This window comes from Lepisosteus platostomus, chromosome 7 (assembly GCF_059453375.1).
Source record: "Lepisosteus platostomus isolate fLepPlt1 chromosome 7, fLepPlt1.hap1, whole genome shotgun sequence".
Taxonomy (NCBI): Eukaryota; Metazoa; Chordata; class Actinopteri; order Semionotiformes; family Lepisosteidae; genus Lepisosteus; species Lepisosteus platostomus.
Genome location: NC_142617.1, coordinates 2,124,618 through 2,149,866, shown reverse-complemented (window position 1 = coordinate 2,149,866; position 25,249 = coordinate 2,124,618). Strand labels below are relative to the sequence as shown.

The following is a 25,249-nucleotide window of genomic DNA, read 5'->3' as shown; positions in this document are numbered from 1 at the left end:
TTGCTTAAGTCCTTCAGATTCTACAGGCTGTTTTTACACAGTCTTGGTAAAGCTATTTCACTGGGGCACAGAATCATATAAAAATAGAACAACTATAAAATTACATGCACACTATATATTGAGTTAACTGAATAATAATAATAAATAATTTACAGCACATTATTTCTTTTTTGTATAGGCTCTATCAGCAAGACATTTCAAACATCATTAATGGACAACTTATCCTTTTACACAACATTAACTCTTTCAGGACTAAATGATTCAAGGATTAATAAATATATTTACTTTGGCTTCACTTTTTTGGGGTATATTTCCATCATTTTTGTTAATTTGACACTGATTGTGACCATCCTTCTGGAGAAATCCCTCCATGAACCCATGTATATCTTTGTTTGTAACTTGTGTTTTAATGGACTGTATGGAACTGCTGGTTTGTATCCTAAACTCCTGGCTGACTTTCTCTCTGACTCTCATGTCATCTCATACAGTGGATGCTTGTTTCAAATCTTTGTGATCTACTCTTCTGTTCTGTGTGAATTTACTAATTTAACAGTGATGGCTTATGACAGATATGTAGCAATATGTAGACCTTTACAGTACAATTCGATTATGACATCTCTTCTAATTGGTAAATTAATTCTTTTTACATGGATTTGTCCTTCTTTTTCTATGATTATCACAATTATATTGACTGTTAGGCTCCCTTTATGTGGATTGTATGTTGAAAAACTATACTGTGAACACTGGTCAATTGTGAAACTGTCTTGCATACCAACCACTTATAATCTTGTGTATGGATATATTATTATTGCTTTGTTTTTGATCCCTGTGTTTTATGTCTTCTATTCCTACATCCGGATAATTGCTGTCTGCAGAACATCTCAAACAGACCAGGTTAAATTTATGAACACCTGTTTGCCACACTTATTAACCTTTACCAACTTCCTCATAGCCATGCTCTTTGATGGACTGTACAGTAGATATGGTTCAAAAGCCATGTCCCAGGCTCTTCGCAATGTAATGTCACTGGAATTCCTAATCATCCCTCCTCTTTTCAATCCCATCATATATGGTTTAAAATTACACCAGATCAGGAGAAGACTCTTTAGAATATTTTACTGACATGATGTTTCTTTCAACTAGACCACACCAAAGATGAAAAACTCCGGGCGTTATGAGACATGTCATCATTTTATGAATGTATGAAACTGAAATACTAATAATTATTCTTTCATTTTTATAAAAAACAAATATAACCTTTCTTTGATAGAATGCTTCTGTTACAGAATGTCAGGTCCATAAGCAATTCATTTTAAAAAGTACAATTGAACAGGTTTCTCTTTAAACCCTGAATTGGTATTTCCCAACCATCTCACCATTAATATTTATTACAGAACCATGGGCAAGTAAAGACTTTCTAAGTCCTCTTCTTAGATGTTTGCTTTCATAGTCCTCAGACAGATTGTAGTCCTCAGTTTCTTGATTTGTCATTATTAAAGTCCTTATTATTTCTATATCCTCTCTCACTGACTTCTGACTGCTTTGTTATCTGTTGTTTTGTGATAAATACTGGCTATGATATGGCTGAGATATGTTTGGCTGGCATTAGTCAAGTTTTTGACTTTTTATATTTCACATCCATTGTCTTAATCATTTTCAACAATATAAAAAGCTTAGAAATCCCAAAAAGAGCATCTTTCGATAGAGCTTGGGTTCACACAGAGTTTATGTTTCACATTAAACATGGCTCTTTCTTCATACTTCCAGGGCTCCTTCCACTGATTTTAGTAATACAGAAATCAGCATAATATTTCCCCTGATGTATCCACACAAATGTTCTCCTGTCAGGTCTGTGAAGGGCAAAATGCTACCACATTCTCCGTCATTACATTATTTAATGTGGATTTCATTTGTCAGCTATAAACATTACCCCTGGATGGTGCAGGCTGATCATTTTCATGTGGATGGCAAGTTACAGTCATCCTGCCAATGAAAGTGCTGATGCTTCCTGCAAGGTCTGCAAGGGCTGTAGAAATGTCTGACGACCACCCCAAAGAGGAAACACTGGCCCATATGGGGATTGAACCCACGACCTTGGCATTATTAGTAGCACCACACGCTAACCAACTGAGTTAAGCGGCCAATTTGTTACACATCTGAGTGATCGGGTGGTTTAAAGGCGCAGCCAAGAGAGAAAGAAGTGAAGACTGTGCTCAGACGTCAGCCAGGAAGGTAAATGAACTCAGTTTGGAATTCCTGCTACAAGTTGGCTGGGCTGGCTAACAGGCCTGTGGGGTTCAGCTAGGTGGTATGACTTGAACAAGATGCAGCACATGCCGTGAGAGCTGGATCAGATGATCTTGATAGGCAGATTGGATGGGATGGCTATTTCCCAGGCCCAATAGCATTACCGTACACTGTCAAAGAGCAAAGAATGGCTTTCTAGACCCGGACTGATAGGTGGTATTAACACCTGCAGGAGTGGGGCATTGTCTGATTACATCATATCTTCTGACCACAGAAAGGAGAACAGAAGACTACACAACACACAGCACAGCACAACACAACACAGAGTCCAAGTTATGTGTGCATGTGAGAGAAAGATAAGAAATAGAGAGAGAGAGATTAGAAAAAGGAAGCCTTTCACTCAGTCAGCCCCAGAAGTGGTTGGCACAAAAGCCGGGATCCCAGAAGGAAAATGGACAAAGTAGTTGTGACAAGTTTGGCTATGAAACACCGGAGATTCACCATATTTAACAAGTTAAATAATCTTCTAGCCTGTGCCAAAGCAAAGCTTTCACTAATGAGGTGGTTTAATGTGTTAGCAACAGTCATAATTACTTGAGTATATCACTGTGAGTCATTCAAATGATAAAATGATAACAAAAATATTTCATATCCAAAATAACACAAACACTTAATATACTTTTTTTCCTAAGAGAATGCAGTATATTAATAAATTAAGTGATATGTCTCTTTTGATGCATGGTATATAAAATGAAAAACAAATGTAATTAGTGCCTTATGATTGTAAGAAATGTATTCAATAATTCCATGGAGAATTGATCATGGTTTATTTTTATAATCTTGTTATGAATCAGATGCCCATAAAGTCTCTTGAAATTTTAGTCAGCTGATGAACCACCATTAAAACCATGTAGCTTCTCCTTAGAGAATGATTATAAAGGTGAGCATCTTTCTTTAAATCAAGCAATTCAAGTCTGCATTCAGCTTGTACCACAAAGAAAAGAGAGCAGGAATAATTATTTATGCATAGAAAACGGTAAAAAAAATCATTTTTATTTTTTAAATACTTTACAGTTATAGAAATACTTTAATCAAGGCTGGCATTTTTCTTACCTTTTAACTTTTAACTGTTAAATGTCAATTTTTAACTTGTTTACCTGTTAACTTCTTAAATTTGCATTTTTATTTTTGTTCATATATCTTACTTCCCATTTTGTGTGTTTAGATTTTTTTTTTTATTCCGAAGGGCTTTAGTAAGGGATTTGTAAAGTTTGTGTGTCCATAAGATACTTAATCTTGAATGGCACTTTTTCCAACCATTATGTATTTTAATTTAATGTAACTTAAAATAAATTTACTATATAATATTTAATATTAAATACTGAGAGATGTTCTACAATGTTATATTTAGAATACATGTGCAATTGTTGATTTGCATGATAATTGTATTCAATATGCTAATCAATTTAAACTACTTTTTTATTTATAGGATTTATCACCAAGGAAATTGAAAACATTTCTAATACTTATGGACAACATATCCCATTTTACCACTTTCACTCTTTCAGGACTGAATGAATCAGTCACAAATAAATATATCTATTTTGCCCTAACACTTCTTTGGTACCTTGTGATCATTATTGTTAATTTGACATTAATTGCATTAATTCTTCTGGAGAAAACTCTGCATGAACCAATGTACATCTTCCTCTGTAATCTGTGTGTTAACGGACTGTATGGAACTGCTGGCTTCTGCCCTAAACTCCTGGCTGATTTTCTCTCTGACACTCATGTCATCTCATACACTGGATGTCTCCTCCAAACATTTGTTATCTTCTCTTACTCTTTGTGTGAATTTACCAATTTAACAGTGATGGCCTATGACAGGTATGTGGCAATATGCAAACCCTTGCACTACAATTCTATCATGACACCTCTAACTGTAGGCAAGTTATTGCTTTTTTCTTGGATTTTTCCCTGCTTTTCTGTGACATTTACTATTTTATTGACTATTGGGCAGCCATTTTGTGGAAATCACATTGAAAAGCTCTACTGTGACAACTGGTCCCTTGAGAGACTATTGTGTAAATTCTCAACAGTGAGCATTGTATTTGGGCTTATACAAATGGCTTGCTTTATAGCTCTTGTGTTATTTATTTTTTATTCATACATAAAATTAATTGCTGCATGCAGACGATCTCAAGAAGACCGAAGTAAATTTATGCATACTTGTTTACCACACTTGATAACTTTCTTGAACTTTATAATTGCCACACTTTTTGATACACTAAACACACGATTTGGGGATCAGGAAATGTCCCAGAGTTTGAGAAATTTAATGTCTGTGGAATATCTGATTGTTCCCCCTCTTTTCAATCCCATCATATATGGTTTAAAGCTGAATCAGATCAGGAAAAAGGTGCTGAGAATGCTGTGTAATCATAAGATTGCTCAAATCTAAACAAAGACAAAAATAATTATTTTCTTTTTTCTTGTTTCAGATCCTTTTGCTCTCTGCATTTGGTCTTCAAGAAAAGACAACTTTTAATTTGCATATATATTTTATTAGTAATAACAAATTACCATTAGTAGTAATATCGTTATAATTGAAGATTTAATATGTACAAGATGATACGCTTTTCCATAGCTTTAATATGTGCACAATGTATTTCAAGAATGAATCTCTTTCTACAGATTTTTGTGTAACTGAAGGTACTTTCACTGGATTCTTCACTTTTTGAATGTACGTTGACAAAAAGAGTACAAGGACTGATTTCTCTTTGGACTTATTTAGTACAATACTTCCTCTGTCTGTTGTATGGGCTGTTCCTTTGAGGGGATATATATATATACTGTACAGTGCCTTGTAAAAAAATAAAGAGAAGAAGGATTTCCTTTTCAGAGACATTAAATGTGTCATTGCAGCTGTGGTCATAAAATTTCACTTAATACTGGAAAATGGTATAGACTTGTACCAACCAGTTTTATAAAGATATTCATGGTATCTAATGGTGTGATTTCTTCTGCATTGCTTACATCTGTGTTTATATATTAGTGCTGTATTTGTGAAGAATTATTCTTACATTTTTCAGGGATATAAAGGCATTAACTCATAATAAAAATATTCAGTGGAAATGTAGTTTCCACTTTTATATGAGTTTTAGAGTATTATTTTATCTGACCGTAACATTCAAAGAATTATGCAAAATGGTGCCATTATTCCCAGCAAAAACAAAAGTTACAGTGGTTGTCCTTTAAATTATGATAAATGGAAGCCATGCCTGTAATGATTAAAGAAAAACCTCCGTAATTCCCAGGCAAATATGTAATTTGGAAATTATGTGCTGTGCTTTCATAATACAGTACATGATCCTCATCTGGAAAGGATAAGAACAATTATGATTTAATGGTGAAGAATTTTTCTATGTGTGTTGCTCCCTTAAAGAAATCCTTATTTTGAAAATTGTAAAGGATCTGTTTCATGCCTTCTGGCACATGGTGCTCACTGGATTAGGGGTCTAATTGCTAAACCATTGTAATTCCTTAAGCTTGTCTGATACTCAGCCCACACACTGGTGTTAAATACTGACTTTACTCTTTGTCTGTAAAGTGACATTTGTACTGGTCCTATCACCAGAAACAGTAGTCTAATGCTGGGCACATGTTTTGTTTTATTTATATAAAATTGCTTGAGAGCCAATTCATTTGGTTGGTAAATGTGACAAATTAGCTACTACAATGCTTCATATTGGCTACGCGTATATTTAAGATGGTATTGCTTTTATAAGGCTTCAGAAGATTATGATCAATATGAATTATGGACGTAGCACTAATTAAATGACAAGCTGCGGTGTATTAACAAATCATGACAAAATAGTAAATCTCGAAAAGCATCTGAATTTCTAAAAACTTTCCCCTTAGGAGAAATTTTAGTTTTAAAACAACAGATTAATGTATCTATTATTTGTGACAGGTCTACTTTATTCTCACGAGTGCTTTCAATATTCATATCGCCACATCAGAAACTATAATGTTTCTCACCTTGGTTTTGCAGTCAGTACATTAATTTTGCCGTATCTGAATGTAGCAGGCCCTATTCTACCATATATATGTGTACCTCAGTCAGCTTAGCTTCCTTAAGACTTACAGAAGGAATGTTTGACAGGTATCCTATGTAACAAGTGACAGGTGCACATAATAACGAAACTAAAATACAAAAGGGTTGGAGCGCCCTCTAGAGTAGGATGACGACCATGACACCCTAACCTGCTGGCCATTCCAAAGGTAAAAATGTTTTGAGTGTCCCTTACTTTTGACTGTAAATTGTAAAGAATGCAATGGGATAAATTATTAATTTTGTTTTTTAAACCAAAATAATTTTAGATACGGATTTTTTTTTAATGTTGAGAAAGTGAGAAAGCAATGATAGAAAGTTTACACATACCAGTGTTTCTTTACTACACTTACAAGTGTTTTACTTTTTATTTTTTTAATGCACCTACAAACTGTACAAATGCAAGCATTCGCTCGTGTTAAACAAGGTAAGCAAGTCTGGCTGTATTGCTAATCAGGATCTTTAAAATTGCTTTAAAATATTTCATCGGTTCAATTTCTGGGGTGCTATCTGTGTGGACTTTGCTTGTTCTCCTAGTGTTCGCGTCAGTGCTTTGGTTTTCTCCTGCAGTCCATCAACATATCGGCAGGTTAACTGGCTTCTAGGACAACTAGACCTGGTGTGACTGTGTGCATGTCTTTGTCTATGTGTGCCCTGGAACAGACTGGCATTCCATCCAGGGTATACCCTGCCCCACACTCGTTGCTTGCTGGTATGGACTCACCCACAACAATTCTTGCATAAAGAGGTTAGAAATGGATGGTTCCAGAGTCCCTTCTAATCTTCATGACTCCCACTGCCTTTGTATGAATATTTCCACGTTTTTTTTTACATAGATGAAAAAATATGACTTGTTTTTAAAAGGGTTATGACTTCTTTAAAATTTCTGACTTTCTGTAATTAGCCTCAGTCTCATTAAACAAGTATTTCAGAGTGATGAGTCTCCAAAGACTGCAATTCTCTAAAGCCTCCCTCATGCAGGAGACATAATGTATAAAGCTGAGTAAAATAGCTCATCTTAGGAAACAACACTTCGTGCTCTTCCTGCAGCACCATACAGTATGAGAGGTAATTAGTATATAGAATTTTAATAAATACTTGTTGAAATGGTGGAAAAATAATAAAGAGACAAGACACACACTGTTTTTAAAATAATGATTAGTTGAACAGAGCAAAACAATTGAGAATTTTAGTTGTACTCTTTTCTATTTCCGTGTTTCAGATGCTTGATTATTATTTTATTTTCCATGTTAGAAGATTGCTGTCTGAGAACTCTCCTTGGGGACTCATCACACTATAATACATGTTTAGTGAGACTGAAACTAATTACAGAAAGCCAGATGGTTGAAAGAAACAAAAATCCTTTAAAACAGTGTCTTGGTGTATTATAAGGATCTCCAGAATTCTTCCTGTGGAAGGCTGTGGAATTATTTCCCAGCATACTCTGTATTTGGTCTTGCAATCCAGCTAGCATGTTTGGACCCTGTCTTAAACTCTGTTTCATTTATTGAATTATTTTGTTGACAAAATGTTACAGTACATTGACATGTACTGTAAATCTGTTGTTTTGTTATTTTCTGACAAACACTTTGAGATAATGTATTGTGAAAAGCACTAGGTAAAGCTTATATCTTATTTTTTAATAAGTCTTTCAGGGAGCTGGAGTTAGTACAACGCCACCTACAGACAACATTTGAAGATACATCTAGATCACACAAAATGATGAAATCGCTATTTGATTTCTTCAACATTGTGATCTTTGTCTGATTTTTGTCTGTTGTCTAGGTTTCCTTTAGTATCCCATTACTGTTGGCATGTTATGTTCTGGAAGATTACTAACAACTCTATTTAAAGCGGAGAACAAGGTTCAATTTCTGCCACATCGCTATTGGTAAGTCCAATCTAAATCACCAACTGCAATGGAGAACTCATCTGATGTTATTATATTTACACTCCATGGATTAAATGAGACACGATCAAATAAATATATATTTTTTGCCTTTACTCTTCTCTTTTACCTGTTGATTACTTTCTTAAATCTGACACTGATTGCTGCAGTCCTTCTGGAGAAATCCCTCCATGAGCCCATGTACATCTTCATCTGTAACTTGAGTGTTAACGCACTCTATGGAACTGCTGGATTGTACCCTAAACTACTGGTTGACTTTCTTTCTGATACTCATATGATCTCCTATACTGCATGTATCATTCAAATCTTTGTGATTTACTCTTACGTTTACTGTGAGCTCACCAACTTAACAGTGATGGCCTTTGACAGATATGTTGCGATTTGCAGACCCTTGGAATACCACGTTATCATGACTCCTCTAACTGTCACCAAGTGTCTAATGATTTCCTGGATTTCCTCCCTCTTTGACTTGATTATTCTAATTTTGCTAACTATCAGACTCCCTTTATGTGGATCTCACATTGAGAAGCTTTACTGTGAAAACTGGTCAGTTGTCAAGTTATCTTGTGTGGATACAACCATAAACAATGTGTATGGATATACTCTAATTATTAAATATACTGTAAAATTCTTTTTGATTATATATTCCTATATCTTCATTATCAGAGCCTGTTTAAAGTCTGTTGAAAGCAGAACTAAGTTTATTCAGACTTGTTTGCCTCATTTGATTACATTAATCAGCTTTGGTGTCACTATGCTCTTTGATGCGATGTACACTCGTTACGGCTCTAGAAACACACCACAGAGTCTTCGCAACATCATGGCTGTGGAGTTTCTAGTCATCCCTCCTCTTCTAAATCCCCTCATATATGGTTTAAACATGACTCGGATTCGCAGGACAGTATTCAGATTGTGCAGTAGAAAAATAAAGATACTTCTGTGATTAAGAGATACAGTAAGGATTAAGCACTTATTTTGTCTTTAGACTTTTTGTTAAATATTTTCTAAACATTGACAAAGAACCACATTTTGCATAATATTTGTTAGTCTCAGAACAATCATAATTAATAATTTCCGAGAATGATCTAATATCATAACGTGTCAGTATAATACCACTTTTACATTAGAATGGCTCAACTTGCTTGTCTTCTCAGCTTTTCTCTGCAAGAATTTTATGCACCCACAACCTTCATTGTTGCGTATGTTAGTCCTGACAGTTACTGTATAAAATTCCATAATACATTATTCTTGATTGAAAGGATTTTAAAGAAATTGATCAGTGTGGTGACTGGGAGACATTGTGTTGTAGAAGGACTGATCCTCCAGATGAGATATTAAACTGAAATTTTAATTGCCATCTACAGTAGAAAATGCATAAAAACTCACGTCAGTGGAAAGCGCTCTGCTGTAATCCACAGTCCTGTCCAACATATCACTTTCAGCCCTTCACAACTCAGAACAGATCACTATGTGGCATTTTTGTTGTGTTAGATGTTTCTGAAATGGTAGCTTTAATCTATTTTTTCGGAGTCATCAAATTTCTTGAAAGTATAACATGCTTTATATGTTATGTAAACATACTGTTTAAAATATATAGGCTAGCTACCTTTTTAAAATGTAATGTGACTGTGCAGTATTCTTTTTCTGAAAAGGGAATTACTGTAGATGCCATGAATGGAGCCTGGATGGAACCTCGATTTTTTTCATGTGCCTGGTTCTGCTGAAATTCTCAGAAAACAAGAAATGGAGTGACTATGAACTAATAAAAACAGCTGAATGTTTTATAAGCAATTTGCTATTATATTGTTGAGGTATGTACTGCTCAAAATGTTCTAATATCATTTTAATGATCACTTGCAAAACAGGGGTGTAAATAACTGTATCTAGATGAAGGCAGTCTGCAACAAACTGACTAAACAGAATGGTCGTTTTTTTGTTTGTGGAGCCTTGTTCAGGTGTAAATAATTTTTAAAATATTAAAATTTTAAATGAATTAAAATTATTTTAGAAATGTAAAATTAATGTAATGTAAAATGAATAAATGCCACTCACAAAATCCCAAAGTATTGTAAATATTTATTTTTTGTCTTTGTTTACTCATGTCAGAGCTAGTAGTCTAAATAGGCCTGGGTGAGTTCTCCAAGGCAGCATGAGTGAAAGGCAGATTAGCATGTCCATTTGAAACACTACCTTTCTGAAATTTCTGAAATTCAGAAAACAAATGTCCTTGTCACTAGCTGCTCCCAGAAAAAAACTAGATGTACTTATGGATTTCTATCAGATATTAAATGAACATGTATGAGATATTAAACTGAAAAGAACACATTTTTTTATTAAAATTAATCAGATATCTATAATGCATTGCATGGAATGAACTGGATTTAAAAGGCCAGCAGAGTGTCCTGATTTGGAGCACAGCACACACACTCATATTGAGGAGTAAGGAGGTTGGAGGGAGAATAGGCGAAACTCATAAATACCACATAGACAGTCACCAGGAGAAATGTCAGTGTTTAAAAGGTGTAATTGGTTTCTCTCCAGCTGACCAAGCAGCTATTTTAGTCCTTACAATGCACTGTAAATATCTGATGAATTTCTAAAAGGATTATGTTCTTCTCAGTTTAATTTGTCCTCAATACAAATGGTGCATGACCCAAATACATGGACAAAAAACTACATTTCCTGACATCCCACACACATTAAATAATTCTGTGTAGTAATACCCACATATATCATATACCAGCTATTACCACTGCTCTTGCAACTTACAGTATGCAATAAAGTAATTAAAATCGCTGCTCAAAACTTTTATTTTAATCTAGCCTTTTTTTATTTTTAATGAGTTTATTTGGTTATAAATACTATGTTTTTGAAGCTACAATGTATAATATAAGTTTATAATTTTTATATTGATTGAAATCTAAAATAAAATTGGACCGGCTCCCCTGACAGAAAGCATCAGGGTTTTTTTTTCTCTTTTTTTTTTGGCATCTGGACCCTTATTGTTTTGATTTGGAAAGTCTGCGTGTTTTGGATTTTTTTTATTTTTCTCTTTCCTGGGATTTTTTTTTTCAAAGAAAGGACTGCCCATCCTGTATATATATTCATGTTTTTTTGGTGACTTTCCTGTTGTAAATAGTCATTGTATATAGTAATCTTTCCTACTTGTATATAGGCTTGGCTTTTATTTGTCCGTGGTTTATATAGTCACCTTTGTTTCCAGAGTCTGCCCTTATAGGAGGGGGTACTGTTATGGTCACCATCCTCTCCTACAGAGGGCGCTCCAACCTCCTCATGTTAGTCTTAGCTATTACCTGCATTATTTCCTGGTGTGCCTTGTTTTAACTCCCCTATTTAAGTTTACTCCTTCCTGCCTTCGGGGCTCAGCTTTGGTACTCGGTAGCCCGATGGCCTGCCTGCAACCAGCCTTTGGGAGGAAGCCTGAGGGCACAGGCCTGTTTACGCTCCATGACCCACTGAGCCCAGGGCCTGGATTTTTGCCTCATATGTGATCCCATTCATCCTGATGGGTCTCCCAGCAAGGGACTTATGGACTGCTTCCTGACTTCATGAACGTCCCTGGATATGTTTTCCTTCGGAGTTTCCCCGCACTTCAGCACGAACTTCCCTACTTCACCATGAGCACCAATAAACCCTGTGTGTCTTCCCTGAACGCTGTCTATGGTCCTTTTCCCAGATTCACATAGGGTCTAAACACCATCCTCCATGGGAGACCAACCCTTCCTTGACAATCCGTACAAAAGGTCAGGAATGTTAATCCTGGTGTCCTGGAAAATGATATATTTTACATACAGTACACAAATCAGATCACTTGAATTCACTCCTGAAGCTGTTTCATAACATCAGAATATATTGTGGCTGCTGTGTGTCACCCAAATTGCACTTTACTTGTGGATTGAAGAGGGTCATACTGTATATGTAAAATGTGTTGGTTTCCTTTTGGATAAAATGAAATTACATATGAAGATCTTATGAAGTCAGGTTAGGAAAAACAAGTATGACACATAACAAAATATTTTGAAATTGTTTTATTCATATGAGGTTTACATTCAAAGTCACATATTTGAAGTCCCATCGCAACGTAAGAAACACAAATTCTTCATATATAGGACAGGTAGTTTTTATAGTATGTTTTAAGTAAACTAAATAAACATAATTCCATTCTGAGTTCATAGTTCCACTCATTCACAGGTCACATCTGAATAATTTCAGTATCTATTGTTTGTCTCATTTTCTTCCCTCACAATTCAATGAAGTTGATGTCACTTCTAAAAAGCCATATCTTTTTAACAGGACATGCATATAATTAGAATTAGAATTAGAATTAGTTTGAAGCACAATATCTACAGTACTTTTAATACAGTACTTCTATTTTACCCAATACCTACTTTTATTCAATAATGTTATATTGTGTTACTATATGTACTGTATATTATTAGGATACTTAGAGTGGGTCAGGTGGCACGAGGATTTCTTGGAACACTAGGTTCCAATTCCCAACAATCCTGAAATGATATCTTTTTGCATTTTTGCTAATTGTTCAAGTAACACTTGTGCTTAATGAAATATGAACCTATGAGGTCTTGTTATTTAAAAAATGATCTGGGCTTCTTTCGAATGTCTGGCTTAACCTAATTATTCTCAGTCTCATTAAACAAATAGTGCTGTGACTCAAGGCTCCCAGGACTGTTTTCAGACAGCAGACCTCTCTCCTACGGGAGACATACCCTGTATAAAACTGAGTAAAGTAGCTCAGAGTGGAAAACATCTTCATGCTCTTCCTGCAACATCACCTGAGGTAATGAGACTATTGATATTTCATCCCTCTATTTATAATACTAATAAATCAAGGTCTGCATTATTGTTAGAGGCTTAATGCATTTGAAAGTTTAATTATATTCAGTTTTTCTTTTCTGTTTCCATGTAAGTATATCAGTGGTGGCTTGGTTACCCTTAGGAACTTATTCACATTCCTATGTGTCTCTTTCACGATAATTTGCCTATCAATCTAGCACTAATCTCACATCTGTATTAGGTCCTGTAATTCAGATTTTCTAATCATTGAATCATTGTCACGGTCCTCAACCTACCCCTAGAGGGCGCTCCACTTTTTTCCTGTTCCAAATTCCGTGTTTTTATTCATGTCCTTCCAGTCTGTCTTGTGTCCAGTTCCTATTTAGTCCCTGTGTCTCCAGTGTTGCTGGCTGAGCATTAGGGTACGGATGTCGTGAGACCTGCCTACTACCGGGTCGCCCCACGTACAGTACGTGGCCTGAAGGCATAGGTTTCTGCCCCGACATCGCCTGACCCCCTGAGCTGGGGCTAACTTTGGTGTTTGTCCCTTTTTGCCGCTACACATAGGGTCCTTACTGCTCCCCTGGTCATTCCACGACATGCCTTTCCAACATCCATGACAATCATGTATTAAAATATAAATCATTTTGTTCTATTATTTTGTTGAGAAGCACCTTGAGATGATTATTATGAACAGCACTATATAATGCTTCTTATCTTATTCTCTAACAGGTTATATGTGTGTCATCTGCATGTGCACCTGAAGATATGGTACATGTGAAGACTGTGCAACAGGTTAAAAACACTGTCAATCTTCATCAATCTGAGTCACATTTTGAACATGTAACTTGTGATGCTTGGACTGCCTAAATTGCAGTTTTTCAGTGTCTAAGTCTTAGAAATCGTTCAGGTCTCTATCCCAGAGCAGTATACACAAGGTTCATTTTTAAACTGCTAGAAACGATGAACTCTTCTGATGTAACAGTATTTACTCTTCATGGATTAAATGATACAAGAACAAATAAATCCATTTTTTTCACCTTTACTGTTCTTTTTTACCTGTTCATTATATTTTTTAATCTGATTCTAATTGCTGCAGTCCTTCTGGAGAAATCCCTCCATGAGCCCATGTATATCTTCATTTGTAATTTGTGTGTTAACGCACTATATGGATCTGCTGGACTGTATCCTAAACTCCTAAATGACTTTCTTTCTGACACTCATGTAATCTCCTATACTGCTTGTATCACTCAATTATTTGTGATCTACTCTTTTGTGTTCTGTGAATTTACTATCTTAACAATGATGGCCTTTGACAGATACATTGCAATATGTAGACCACTAGAATACCATGCTGTCATGACTCCTTTAACTGTTGTCAAATTTCTAATGTTTTCCTGGCTTTTCCCCCTCTTTGAAATGATGATTGCAGTTTTGTTAACTCTTAGACTACCTTTATGTGGGTCTCACATTGACAAGTTCTACTGTGAAAACTGGTCAGTTGTCAAACTGTCTTGTGTAGACACAACTCTTAATAATCTGTATGGATATATTTTAATTCTTAAATATACTGTACAATCCCTTTTTGTTATATTTTCCTATATCTTGATTATTAGAACATGTTTAATGTCTAATGAAAGCAGAAAAAAGTTTATGCAGACCTGCCTTCCTCATTTGATCACATTAATCAGCTTTCTTGTCACTATGCTCTTTGATGTGATGTACACTCGTTATGGATCCAGGAACACACCACAGATTCTTCGTAATATCATGGCAGTGGAGTTTCTAGTCATCCCTCCTCTTCTGAATCCCCTAATTTATGGCTTAAATCTCACTCAGATCCGCAGAACAGTTTTCAAATTGTGTAATAGAAAAATAAAAGCTCTTAATTGATTATCAAATATTAAATACTGTTTGAGCATCTCTGAATCCTCAGGTCTTAGTCACCATTGGGTTTTGGCGAATTTCCCCCCTACTTCTGCTAATTAATAATTACATAATTCTGCATTCTGCTTCATTTTGCTTCATGGTACAGTATGTTTCCTTCTATTAAATGTATTGTTTGCTTATTGTTTGTTTGTTTAAAAAATGAAATTTATTCTATGATTTTTAAATCTCAAATATTTAAGCACAATATCTTGAAATATATCACATTTTGTATGAATTTACATTTCTATTATGGTAGAATGGGTGAAGATGAGACTATACCAATGTATAAAACTAATAGAGGCTATCCAAAAAGGCTCGCAGCTATAAATGCACAAGTACTGTAGTGATAATCCCTGGTTTCCCCTTTCACAGGTGGCAGTGTATTAAGAGAGGTAGGAGACTCACTAGTTTAACTATCCTTTTCTGGTACATGAGCGTGCAGAGAGAGTCACTGAGAGAAGAGTGGCATGTCGGAGACAAAGAGGTGGAGAGAAAATAATGGCTGCAATGGCTGAACTTGGGAGTTAGGCGAGAGAGAGCAGGCAAAGGAAAGAGATCCCTATTTATAGAGGCTGAGAGAGGGGAAACGAGTCTGCAAACTAGTAGAGGGCTCGGGAGTCAGAGGCTCCCAGACAGACTACGTCCAGGGGTGGGACACTGCAGTATTTATCCCCCTGAATCAATACTCAGTGGAATCACCTGTCCCAGAATTCAACATGTTTTAGTTTGTGCTTGTTCTTTGCAAATGTTTGTATTGATCATTTCTGACTGACTATGCTAAATTACTACCTACCTAAATATTATTTCTAATTATTACTTATTTTTTGGAGTTCTCAAGAGATTCTCTGGCACATACATCAGGACGTACAGTAGGACTAGCTTAACAGAAGATTACTAAAGGATCAAGAAACAGATGGAAAAGATACTTGGAAGCTAAAAACTGAAATTGGCAAAATGAGTGAAATCTCTTAGCTTTGTTTCTAAAATTCACAATTGTTGTAAAATGCATAATTAGCATTGCTACCACCCAGATGCAGAACTTGAGTTGGGTTTTGAAATAGGATGCCTGAGCGTGTGCAGTTAATAATAATAATAATTGCTTACACTTATATAGCGCTTTTCTGGTAAAAAGTGCTTTACAGGTAATTGGGATCCCCTCCACCATCACCAATGTGCAACATCCACCTGGATGATGCGACGGCAGCCATAATGTGTCAGAACACTCACCACACATCAGTTATCAGTGGGGGTGCCTAGAAGAGAATGAAATGAGTGTACTGGGCCAAATGATCTCCTCTCCTCTCTAAAAATGCTGATGTTGTGTAATTTTGGCAACCAGGTGATACTAACTAAAATAAACCAATAATTAATCTACAAACTATAGACTTTGCAAATTAATCAGTAAATGCAATGTTCTGCATTTAAAGTATTGCTTCAGACCTAACTGTTAATCTTTATAGACTCACTGTTTTTATACAAATATTTACCAGTTATTTACAGAGGTGAAAGACATATACCTTGTTTAGAAAGAATCTTTGCTTCATTTAAGGACCTTGCTTTCTGCAAGTATTCCTTGTCTCATTAAACAAATAATGCAGTGACACGGGTCTCTCAGGGCTGTTTTCAAACATGAATTCTCTAAAGCCTCTCTCCTGTAGGAGAGATACTGTACATGTATAAAGCTAAGTAAATTACCTCAGATTGGAAAACAGCTTCATGCTCTTCCTGCAGCAGCACCTGAGAGGTAATTAGTATTAAGATATTTCATTGCTTTTATTTGTTTGTTGAAATGATAATAAGTTCAAGTAGGGAGGTGCGTCAGCATATGTAGTCTGCAAAAGAACAGGGAGCGGGATTATTCCATGTGTGAGCTCACACCTGAAGAAGGCTCCACAGCTGAAACATTGTGTTTCCTTTCTTTTCTTTTCAGCAGGGAATAAACCCATTACCTGTTCCTTTGCATAATAATAATAATACAATTTTAATGAGACAAAGCCTTGCTTTCAACTGAAGAAATACATTTGAAACTTCCCACGTACATTTCTGTATGCTTTTTCAACAATGTACAGTAATGTCCTTTAGCTGGGGAGGAGAAGCTTCCATCCCAAGCAGTCACTTCCAAGCTCCAGACAGACACACTTTTACAGTCTAAATTTTAACCCTGTTTGATTTAGTTTGCTCATTTGTGTAAACCTGATTTTGTTTTATTTATTGTAATAAACCTTAAAAATAATGTGTCTTTGGCAGTGCTTTGTAAGATGAAGATTATTATTTATCAGGACAGGACATCAAGGAAGCAATTACAGTACAGTGTCATCAGGCAACATGTGGAGAAGAATCTAGCAACAGGAAAAAACCACCGATCTGTGATTTTGAGTCGGATATTTTTCTGATATAATTTGTGCTGCTAGGGGCAAAAGACCAAATCCCGGTAGAGGTTTTTATGTTCTGGAAAGTTATTAAGGTCCCTAATTTCATTGCTGCAAATTAAAGGTTTAACCTGTGATAAAATATTTTTGAAAAGTATTAAACTTGTAACAACAATGGAGGATCCATCCATCACACTATTCACTCTCAATGGATTAAATGAGACAAAATCAGATAAAAATATGTTTTTTTCCTTCACTCTAATTTTTTACTTATTCATCATATTCTTAAATCTGACACTGATTGCTACAATCTTCCTGGAGAAATCCCTCCATGAGCCCATGTACATCTTCATCTGTAACTTGAGTGTTAATGCACTGTATGGAACTGCTGGATTGTATCCAAAACTCCTGGCTGACTTTCTCTCAGATACTCATGTGATCTCCTATTCTGCATGTATTATTCAAATTTTTGTGATCTACTCTTTTGTTTTCTGTGAATTTACCATCTTAACAGTGATGGCCTATGACAGGTATGTGGCAATATGCAGACCCTTAGAGTACCATTCTGTCATGACGCCTAAAACAGTTATCACATTTTTGATGATTTCTTGGATTTTTCCTTTCTGTGAAACATTGATTCCCATTTTGTTAGCTATCAGGTTGCCTTTATGTGGCTCTCACATTGACAAACTCTACTGTGAAAACTGGGCGGTTGTCAAGCTGTCTTGTGTAGATACAACCCTAAACAATGTGCTTGGGTATATTCTATTTCTTAAATATGTTGTAAAATTTATATTTATTTTATATTCCTATATACTGATTATCAGAGCATGTTTGAAGTCTAGCGAAGGCAGACGTAAGTTTATGCAGACCTGTTTGCCCCATTTGATCACATTAATCAGTTTCACTGTTACCATGCTCTTTGATGCAATGCACACACGTTACGGATCCAGAAACACACCACAGACTATTCGAAATATCATGGCAGTGGAGTTTTTAGTCATCCCTCCTCTTCTAAATCCTCTCATATATGCCTTAAATCTCACACAGATTCGCAGAACAGTTTTCAGGTTGTGTAACAGAAAAATTAAGTCCCATCTGTAATAAAAAAGTAATAATTTTAACAACAATTTTTGTTATATATTGAATAGGCTTTGGAAGAGATGTACTTTTAATGTACAATGCTTGTAATATCCTGAAAGAAAGTCAATTGTTTACTAAATTAAAAGAAAGTTTACTAAATTAATTTAGTTAAATGTCTGGATTTTGTTTCACTTTGACATTATAGAGTACTTTGTGTTGATGAGTGGCAAAAATTCTCAGTTAAATACATCATGTTTCCATGCTGTAAGACAATAAAATGTGAAAAAGTCCAAGGGGGTTGAATACTTTTTATAGGCACTGTATATCAAAGACATGGTCAAAAATATGATCCCAGCTTGTCTTAATCATAATGTTGCCCATAATTGTTCACAAGCTCATTAAACAAGAACAGCAGTGCCAAAAATCTCCCAGGACCATTTACAGGCTGCAATTCTCTGAAGCCTTCTTCCTGCAGGAGATATACTGTATAAAGCAGTAAAGCAGCTCCAGTTGAAAAACAAAGCTTCATTCTCTTTCTGCAACATCACCCTGCTCTTACTGAGAAGTTTCTATTTCAAACGACATGATGAATTCTTTATAAACCTTAAATAATCAGGGGAAATAACTACATTACTTTTGACTCATTTACCTAAGCAGCTGCATTGAGTTTCTATACACGTAGCAGTTTTTTTGTTTGTTTCAAAAACTAAAACATTCTGATATGTGAAACAGAATCTGTGATACATCTGGCACTGAGCTGGAGTCATTATACTACCATCTGCTAGGAAGACACGACGATGAATCTGGACCATGTAACAGGGGAAAAAACACTCTATTTTTTTTAGAGCAAGACTCTTTTCGGATGTGTTATGTGGTTCTGGAAAAACACTCTGTGGCTACTGTAGCATTTTAAACATTTTAAAGCACTGATCTAAAAATCCAATATTACCTATTGTGGACAGGCAAGTTTAAAAATGGCATCTACAGTGGGGAATTCATCTGATGTCATAGTATTTACACTCTATGGCTTAAATGAGACAAAATCAACTAAATTACTCTTTTTTGCCTTTACTCTTCAATTTTACTTACTGGTCATTTTTTTAAATCTAATTCTAGTTGCAACAATCCTCCTGGAGAAATCCCTCCATGATCCCATGTACATCTTCATCTGTAACCTGAGTGTGAACTCACTCTATGGAACTGCTGGTTTGTATCCTAAACTTTTGAGTGACTTTCTCTCTGATACACATGTGATCTCCTACATTGCTTGTATCACTCAAATCGTTGTGATCTATTCTTTTCTCTTCTGTGAATTTACCACCTTGACAGTGATGGCCTATGACAGGTATGTGGCGATTTGCAAACCCTTAGAATACCATGCTGTCATGACTCCTCTGAGAGTTTTCAAATTTCTATTGATTTCTTGGCTCCTTCCTTTTTCTGATATGATCATTCCAGCTGTGTTAATGATCCGACTGCCTCTATGTGGGTCTCACATTGACAAGCTCTACTGTGAAAACTGGGCAGTTGTGAAATTGTCTTGTGTGGACACAACTCTCAACAATTTGTCTGGATATGTGCTAATGTTAAAATATACTCTACAATTCTTTTTTATTTTATATTCTTATATCTTGATTATCATAGCTTGTTTTAAGTCTAGTGAAGGAAGGAGTAAATTTATGCAGACATGTATGCCTCATTTGATCTCATTAATCAGTTTCATGGCTACATTCCTCTTTGATGCAATGTACACTAGATATGGAGCTAGAAATGCACCACAGGCTCTTCGCAATATCATGGCAGTGGAGTTTCTAGTCATCCCTCCTCTTCTAAATCCCCTCATATATGGCTTAAATCTCACTCAGATTCGTAGAACACTTTTGAAATTGTGTAACAAAAGTATAAAACCATACACCTAATGCTTATAAGATACATACATTTCTTTTGGTACTACTGTATTTATTAAAAAATGTTTTTTTTTTTTTATTGTACCTATCACATTGGTCAGGCTTGAAATTCCCAAGGTGAGTCAGATTAAGAACTGTGAGGCTGAGCCAGAGTGTGTGTCTTCCAAAGCTAATCAATTCATAGGAAAACTGATAACTCTGTGTTATAGACGGGAGGAGATATACAGTGGATTACATTGGTTTAATATTTTTGTGTTAGGATTGTATTACAAACAAGCTATCTCACGTTTTTCTTTAATTTATACATTCTGGGTTGTCAGAAAAATCTACACTTCTTATCCTACCACAATATTAATTAGTGTAGTGATAATTGCACATTACACATCTGTCTAGGTACACGCCAAACTATTTAATTTATTTGAGAGCATGACTAAAGTCAAGGACTCTCACACTAACATAATTTCTGTAAACTATGGTTTAAAAATACCATATTTCATGTAAAAATAAATCCTTACTGTTTTTCTCATGTGGCTTTTAATGTTCACCAACAACAAAATAAACCAGGGAATGCTGGTATTGTGACTGTTTGAGGTTTTCCTGTTCACTACAGTATTTACTCATTAATTTCGTGTTTTTTTCCACATTGGGCAATCAATTCTGGATAAAATTCGGGAGTGTGTCAGTCTTCACCAAACACAAGCCAGTATGATACAAAAAAAATTAAATGTAATCTCCTTTTCACTTAGGAGAATAAACATTATAATATATAATATACATTTTAATAAGCACAATTATCTTATATAGTTGTTTCCCCTTAATTATATATCACAGCAGCAAATTAAATATGTCACATTTCCTTTATACTGTACATAAATACTTAAGTAGACTAAACCCTGCTTTTATGCATAAGCAAATAAAGTACTGTACATAATGCACCTCATTCAGTCTAATGGTATTCATTACTAGCTTACCCAAGAGAAAATGACTAAAGCCAAAATCTTCAAGACCCCTTGAGCTTAAATTCTTACAAGACTTAAGCCATTACAGCATAAGTATGAAAATTCTCAACCATATTTTTATCTGACTGTATTTTCTGCTTTCCACATTCAATAGACAAGTTGGATAGAAACTCAATGTCCTTCCTGAAGTAACAATGGGCTTTGTCTGTTACCTCTCTACTAGGCATATTCATTTTCCATATAACTCTGAATTACAAAATATAATTGCAAACATATCAGCATGGCCTATATCAGCTTAACACTTTTGCCTATTTCTTGGGGGGCACATTCACTATCAGGGGGTGCGTCATACAAGGGAGATTTTGTCAACTTCAGTATGATGCAATTCCTGGACTACAGCAACAGTGGAGAACAATACCGTACACTCAACAAAAAGTGCCACTGTGCAAACATCAAAACCTCAGATGTACTGTACAGCACCAGCCATTACCTGTCCAGTTTAAACACGGATTATTCCAGTGCACTCTGACCCCACTGACGTGACTTCAAGTTTCACTATAACCTAGCTAAATGTAGGGTATGGTAATATCAATTTCTTTTTAGCACTTCTGACTCTGAGCACCAGCAACTTAGGATACAGTTTAGCCCTGAGCACCTGTTTGTGTGGAGTCTATAAGTAATCTCTGCATTTGCCACCCAGTCATGCGTTGAGGCTTGATTCCGTACTCTAAATTGTGTTTTTCTGGAAGGTTTTTCCTAAGTAGGACCAGTACTTTTTCCTTCTGCCTAAATTACAGTGAAATGAGGATGATGGGTCAAATGGCTTCTCATCTCCAGCCATTCTCAAGTTTAATCGTGTTGACATTCAAAATGAAAAAACGTGAAACTGAAGTTTAAAAATATTCACGTAACGAATATACTTTAATAGTAGTTCTCTTCATTCCTTTATATTTGGCAATGTTCTGGTTAATTTGAAATTAAAAAGGAATCAGTCAATATTAATTTGGCACATTTCTTTACTACAAACATACTATGTATTTTTATACCTGTATATCAAAGACATGGTTCAAAATATGATCCCGGCCTCTCTTATCCATAATGTTGCCCTTAATTGTTCACAAGCTCATTAAACAAGAACAGCAGTGCCAAAGGTCTCCCAGGACTGTTTACCAGGCTTCAATTCTCTAAAGCTTCCCACCTGCAGAAGATATACAGTATAAAGCAATAAAGAAGCTCTGTTTGACAGAAAAAGCTTCATGCTCTTCCTGCAGCAACACCCTGCTCTTACTGAGAATTAAAGTTTCTATTTCAACAGACATGATGAAATATTTATAAGGTTAAAATAATTAGGAAAATGGCCTCCATTACTTTTAAAATTTTGATGCACCTGACCAATGGGATTTTCTGCACACTCAGTCAACCTTTTTTTAAATGGTGAAAATGAATCTGTGACAAATCTGGCACTGAGCTGGAGCCATTACAGTGTCATCTGCTAGGAAGACATGAAGATGAGTCTAGATCACTCAACAAGGAAAAAATACTCTTTGCTCTTTTCCAGAGCAGGTCTCTTTTTGGATGTGTTATTTGCAAATTTGTGTTTGAGGCCCAAGACCAAATCCCATCACTGCTCTGCTTTGGAAACACACTGAGTAGACTATTTTAAGGCACTGAGCTAAAGATTCAGCATACATTTTTGTGGCCAAGTAAATTTTAAAATGACATCCACAGTGGGGAATTCATCTGATGTCATAGTATTTACACTCTATGGCTTAAATGAGACAAAATCAACTAAATTACTCTTTTTTGCCTTTACTCTTCAATTTTACTTACTGGTCATTTTTTTAAATCTAACTCTAGTTGCAACAGTCCTCCTGGAGAAATCCCTCCATGAGCCCATGTACATCTTCATCTGTAACTTGAGTGTGAACTCACTCTATGGAACTGCTGGTTTGTATCCTAAACTTTTGAGTGACTTTCTCTCTGATACACATGTGATCTCCTACATTGCATGTCTCACTCAAATCTTTGTGATCTATTCTTTTCTCTTCTGTGAATTTACCACCTTGACAGTGATGGCCTATGACAGGTATGTGGCAATTTGCAAACCCTTAGAATACCATGCTGTCATGACTCCTCTGAGAGTTTTCAAATTTCTATTGATTTCTTGGCTCCTTCCTTTTTCTGATATGATCATTCCAGCTGTGTTAATGATCCGACTGCCTCTATGTGGGTCTCACATTGACAAGCTCTACTGTGAAAACTGGGCAGTTGTGAAGTTATCTTGCGTGGACACAACTCTCAACAATTTGTCTGGATATATTTTATTGTTTAAATATACATTACAATTCCTTTTTATTGTATATTCTTACATCTTGATTATTAAAGCATGTGTAAAGACTAGTGAAGGAAGGAGTAAATTTATGCAGACATGTATGCCTCATTTGATCTCATTAATCAGTTTCATGACTACATTCTTCTTTGATGTGATGTACACTCGATATGGAGCTAGAAATGTGCCACAGGCTCTTCGCAATATCATGGCAGTGGAGTTTCTAGTCATCCCTCCTCTTCTAAATCCCCTCATATATGGCTTAAATCTCACTCAGATTCGCAGAACACTTTTGAAATTGTGTAACAAAAGATAAATTCCTTTTATTGATTATCAAATACAATATATGCATTTCTTTTGGTAACATTTTAATGCATACATAAAACACCCATTTTATGTAAAATTTGTATTATAATGAATAAATTAAGCCATTCCAAAGACACTGAGGTTCAGCTGGAGAGTTTTGTGTTCTAAAGCTAATAAAATGTTTTGGGAAGTTGATAACTCTGGATTTTGGCCTGGAGAAATTTCAGAGTGAGTATCCTTGGTTTAGTATTTTGTGTAGTAGAGTCTACTACAGATAAGCTTTAATTTATATCATTTTTGATGTCAGAAAATACTATACTTCTGTTTCTTCTACCAAAATGTAAATCAAATCCATACTCTGTTTTTTTTTTTAATTCTGTGCAGTGTCCTGACACATGTAACTGTACTGTATATAGTTCAGTCATGGCTTTTAGTGTTTGTCAATCACAAAAATAAACCATGGAATACTGGAATTGTGACTAGAATTGTTTTATTCCAGCTCATTTCTTAGGTAATTCTTGGTTCGTGTTCCACAGTAGGCAAGTCCTTCATGACAAGATTCCAGACCACCTCAGTCTTCAACATATACTGTATAAACCAGTATAATAAAAAAGTGTAGTATGAAACAGAGAATGCAATGGCTTAGCTCTGAAGGCTACAATACACGTCAGTAAGCACTGTTATCGGTTTAGCAGTTGTATCATCTTAATTACATGTCACAGCAGCAAATGAAAGATTCCACTTTTCTTTATGCATAAATACCTAAATAGACTTAACAACTTAATATTATGCATAGAAGTACTAAACTCTAGATATCATGGAAAAGCTGTTCAATAACTGTAAACATGCACCTCATTCTTCCACACAAAAAGCCAGTGTCTTCAAGTCCAATGTCTTGGACTTAAACTGTTACATTATAAGCATAAAACTCTAATTCTTCATTTTTATCTGACTGCTTTTCCTGCTTTCTACGTTCAGCACACATATTGCACAGAAAATCATTGAGTTCCATGATGTAACAATGAGCTTTGCCTCTCTCCTAAGCACATTAATTTTCTCACTAGCCCTAAATGACAAAATACAACTGTAAACACAGCTCATATCAGTATTTGCTCGAGGGCACATTCAGGGGATGGCTCATACAGGGCAGATGTATAAACTAACAAGAAGCACTTCCTGGACTACAGGGACAATGGAGTCCAGAGAACGTCCCAGCTTTGCACACTATACCTGTAGCAGACACACATCAGTTTAAAAGTTACCACGGGTAAATATTGTATTA

The 25,249-nt window shown here is 35.5% G+C and overlaps 7 protein-coding genes across 7 annotated transcripts; all 7 read left to right on the top strand.

Moving 5' to 3' along the window:
* The first annotated feature begins 210 nt into the window (after window positions 1-210).
* Window positions 211-1,164, top strand: LOC148657814 (olfactory receptor 52E8-like). The gene has a single exon (XM_088641874.1). The coding sequence runs from the start codon at window positions 211-213 to the stop codon at window positions 1,120-1,122; it is 912 nt and encodes a 303-aa protein (XP_088498000.1). The 3' UTR covers window positions 1,123-1,164.
* A 2,611-nt stretch (window positions 1,165-3,775) lies between these two features.
* Window positions 3,776-4,708, top strand: LOC148657813 (olfactory receptor 13D1-like). The gene has a single exon (XM_088638270.1). It carries the CDS (start codon window positions 3,776-3,778, stop codon window positions 4,706-4,708), a length of 933 nt encoding a protein of 310 aa, XP_088494396.1.
* A 3,563-nt stretch (window positions 4,709-8,271) lies between these two features.
* Window positions 8,272-9,213, top strand: LOC148657812 (olfactory receptor 2G3-like). Its single transcript, XM_088638268.1, has one exon. It carries the CDS (start codon window positions 8,281-8,283, stop codon window positions 9,211-9,213), a length of 933 nt encoding a protein of 310 aa, XP_088494394.1. The 5' UTR covers window positions 8,272-8,280.
* A 4,829-nt stretch (window positions 9,214-14,042) lies between these two features.
* On the top strand, window positions 14,043-14,978 carry LOC148657811 (olfactory receptor 13C7-like). Its single transcript, XM_088638267.1, has one exon. The coding sequence runs from the start codon at window positions 14,049-14,051 to the stop codon at window positions 14,976-14,978; it is 930 nt and encodes a 309-aa protein (XP_088494393.1). The 5' UTR covers window positions 14,043-14,048.
* Window positions 14,979-17,551: 2,573 nt separating this feature from the next.
* On the top strand, window positions 17,552-18,487 carry LOC148657810 (olfactory receptor 4C12-like). Its single transcript, XM_088641873.1, has one exon. The coding sequence runs from the start codon at window positions 17,558-17,560 to the stop codon at window positions 18,485-18,487; it is 930 nt and encodes a 309-aa protein (XP_088497999.1). The 5' UTR covers window positions 17,552-17,557.
* Window positions 18,488-19,440: 953 nt separating this feature from the next.
* Window positions 19,441-20,385, top strand: LOC148657809 (olfactory receptor 2G3-like). The gene has a single exon (XM_088638266.1). It carries the CDS (start codon window positions 19,441-19,443, stop codon window positions 20,383-20,385), a length of 945 nt encoding a protein of 314 aa, XP_088494392.1.
* A 2,558-nt stretch (window positions 20,386-22,943) lies between these two features.
* Window positions 22,944-23,977, top strand: LOC148657808 (olfactory receptor 2G3-like). Its single transcript, XM_088641872.1, has one exon. The coding sequence runs from the start codon at window positions 23,048-23,050 to the stop codon at window positions 23,975-23,977; it is 930 nt and encodes a 309-aa protein (XP_088497998.1). The 5' UTR covers window positions 22,944-23,047.
* The last annotated feature ends 1,272 nt before the right edge of the window (window positions 23,978-25,249 follow it).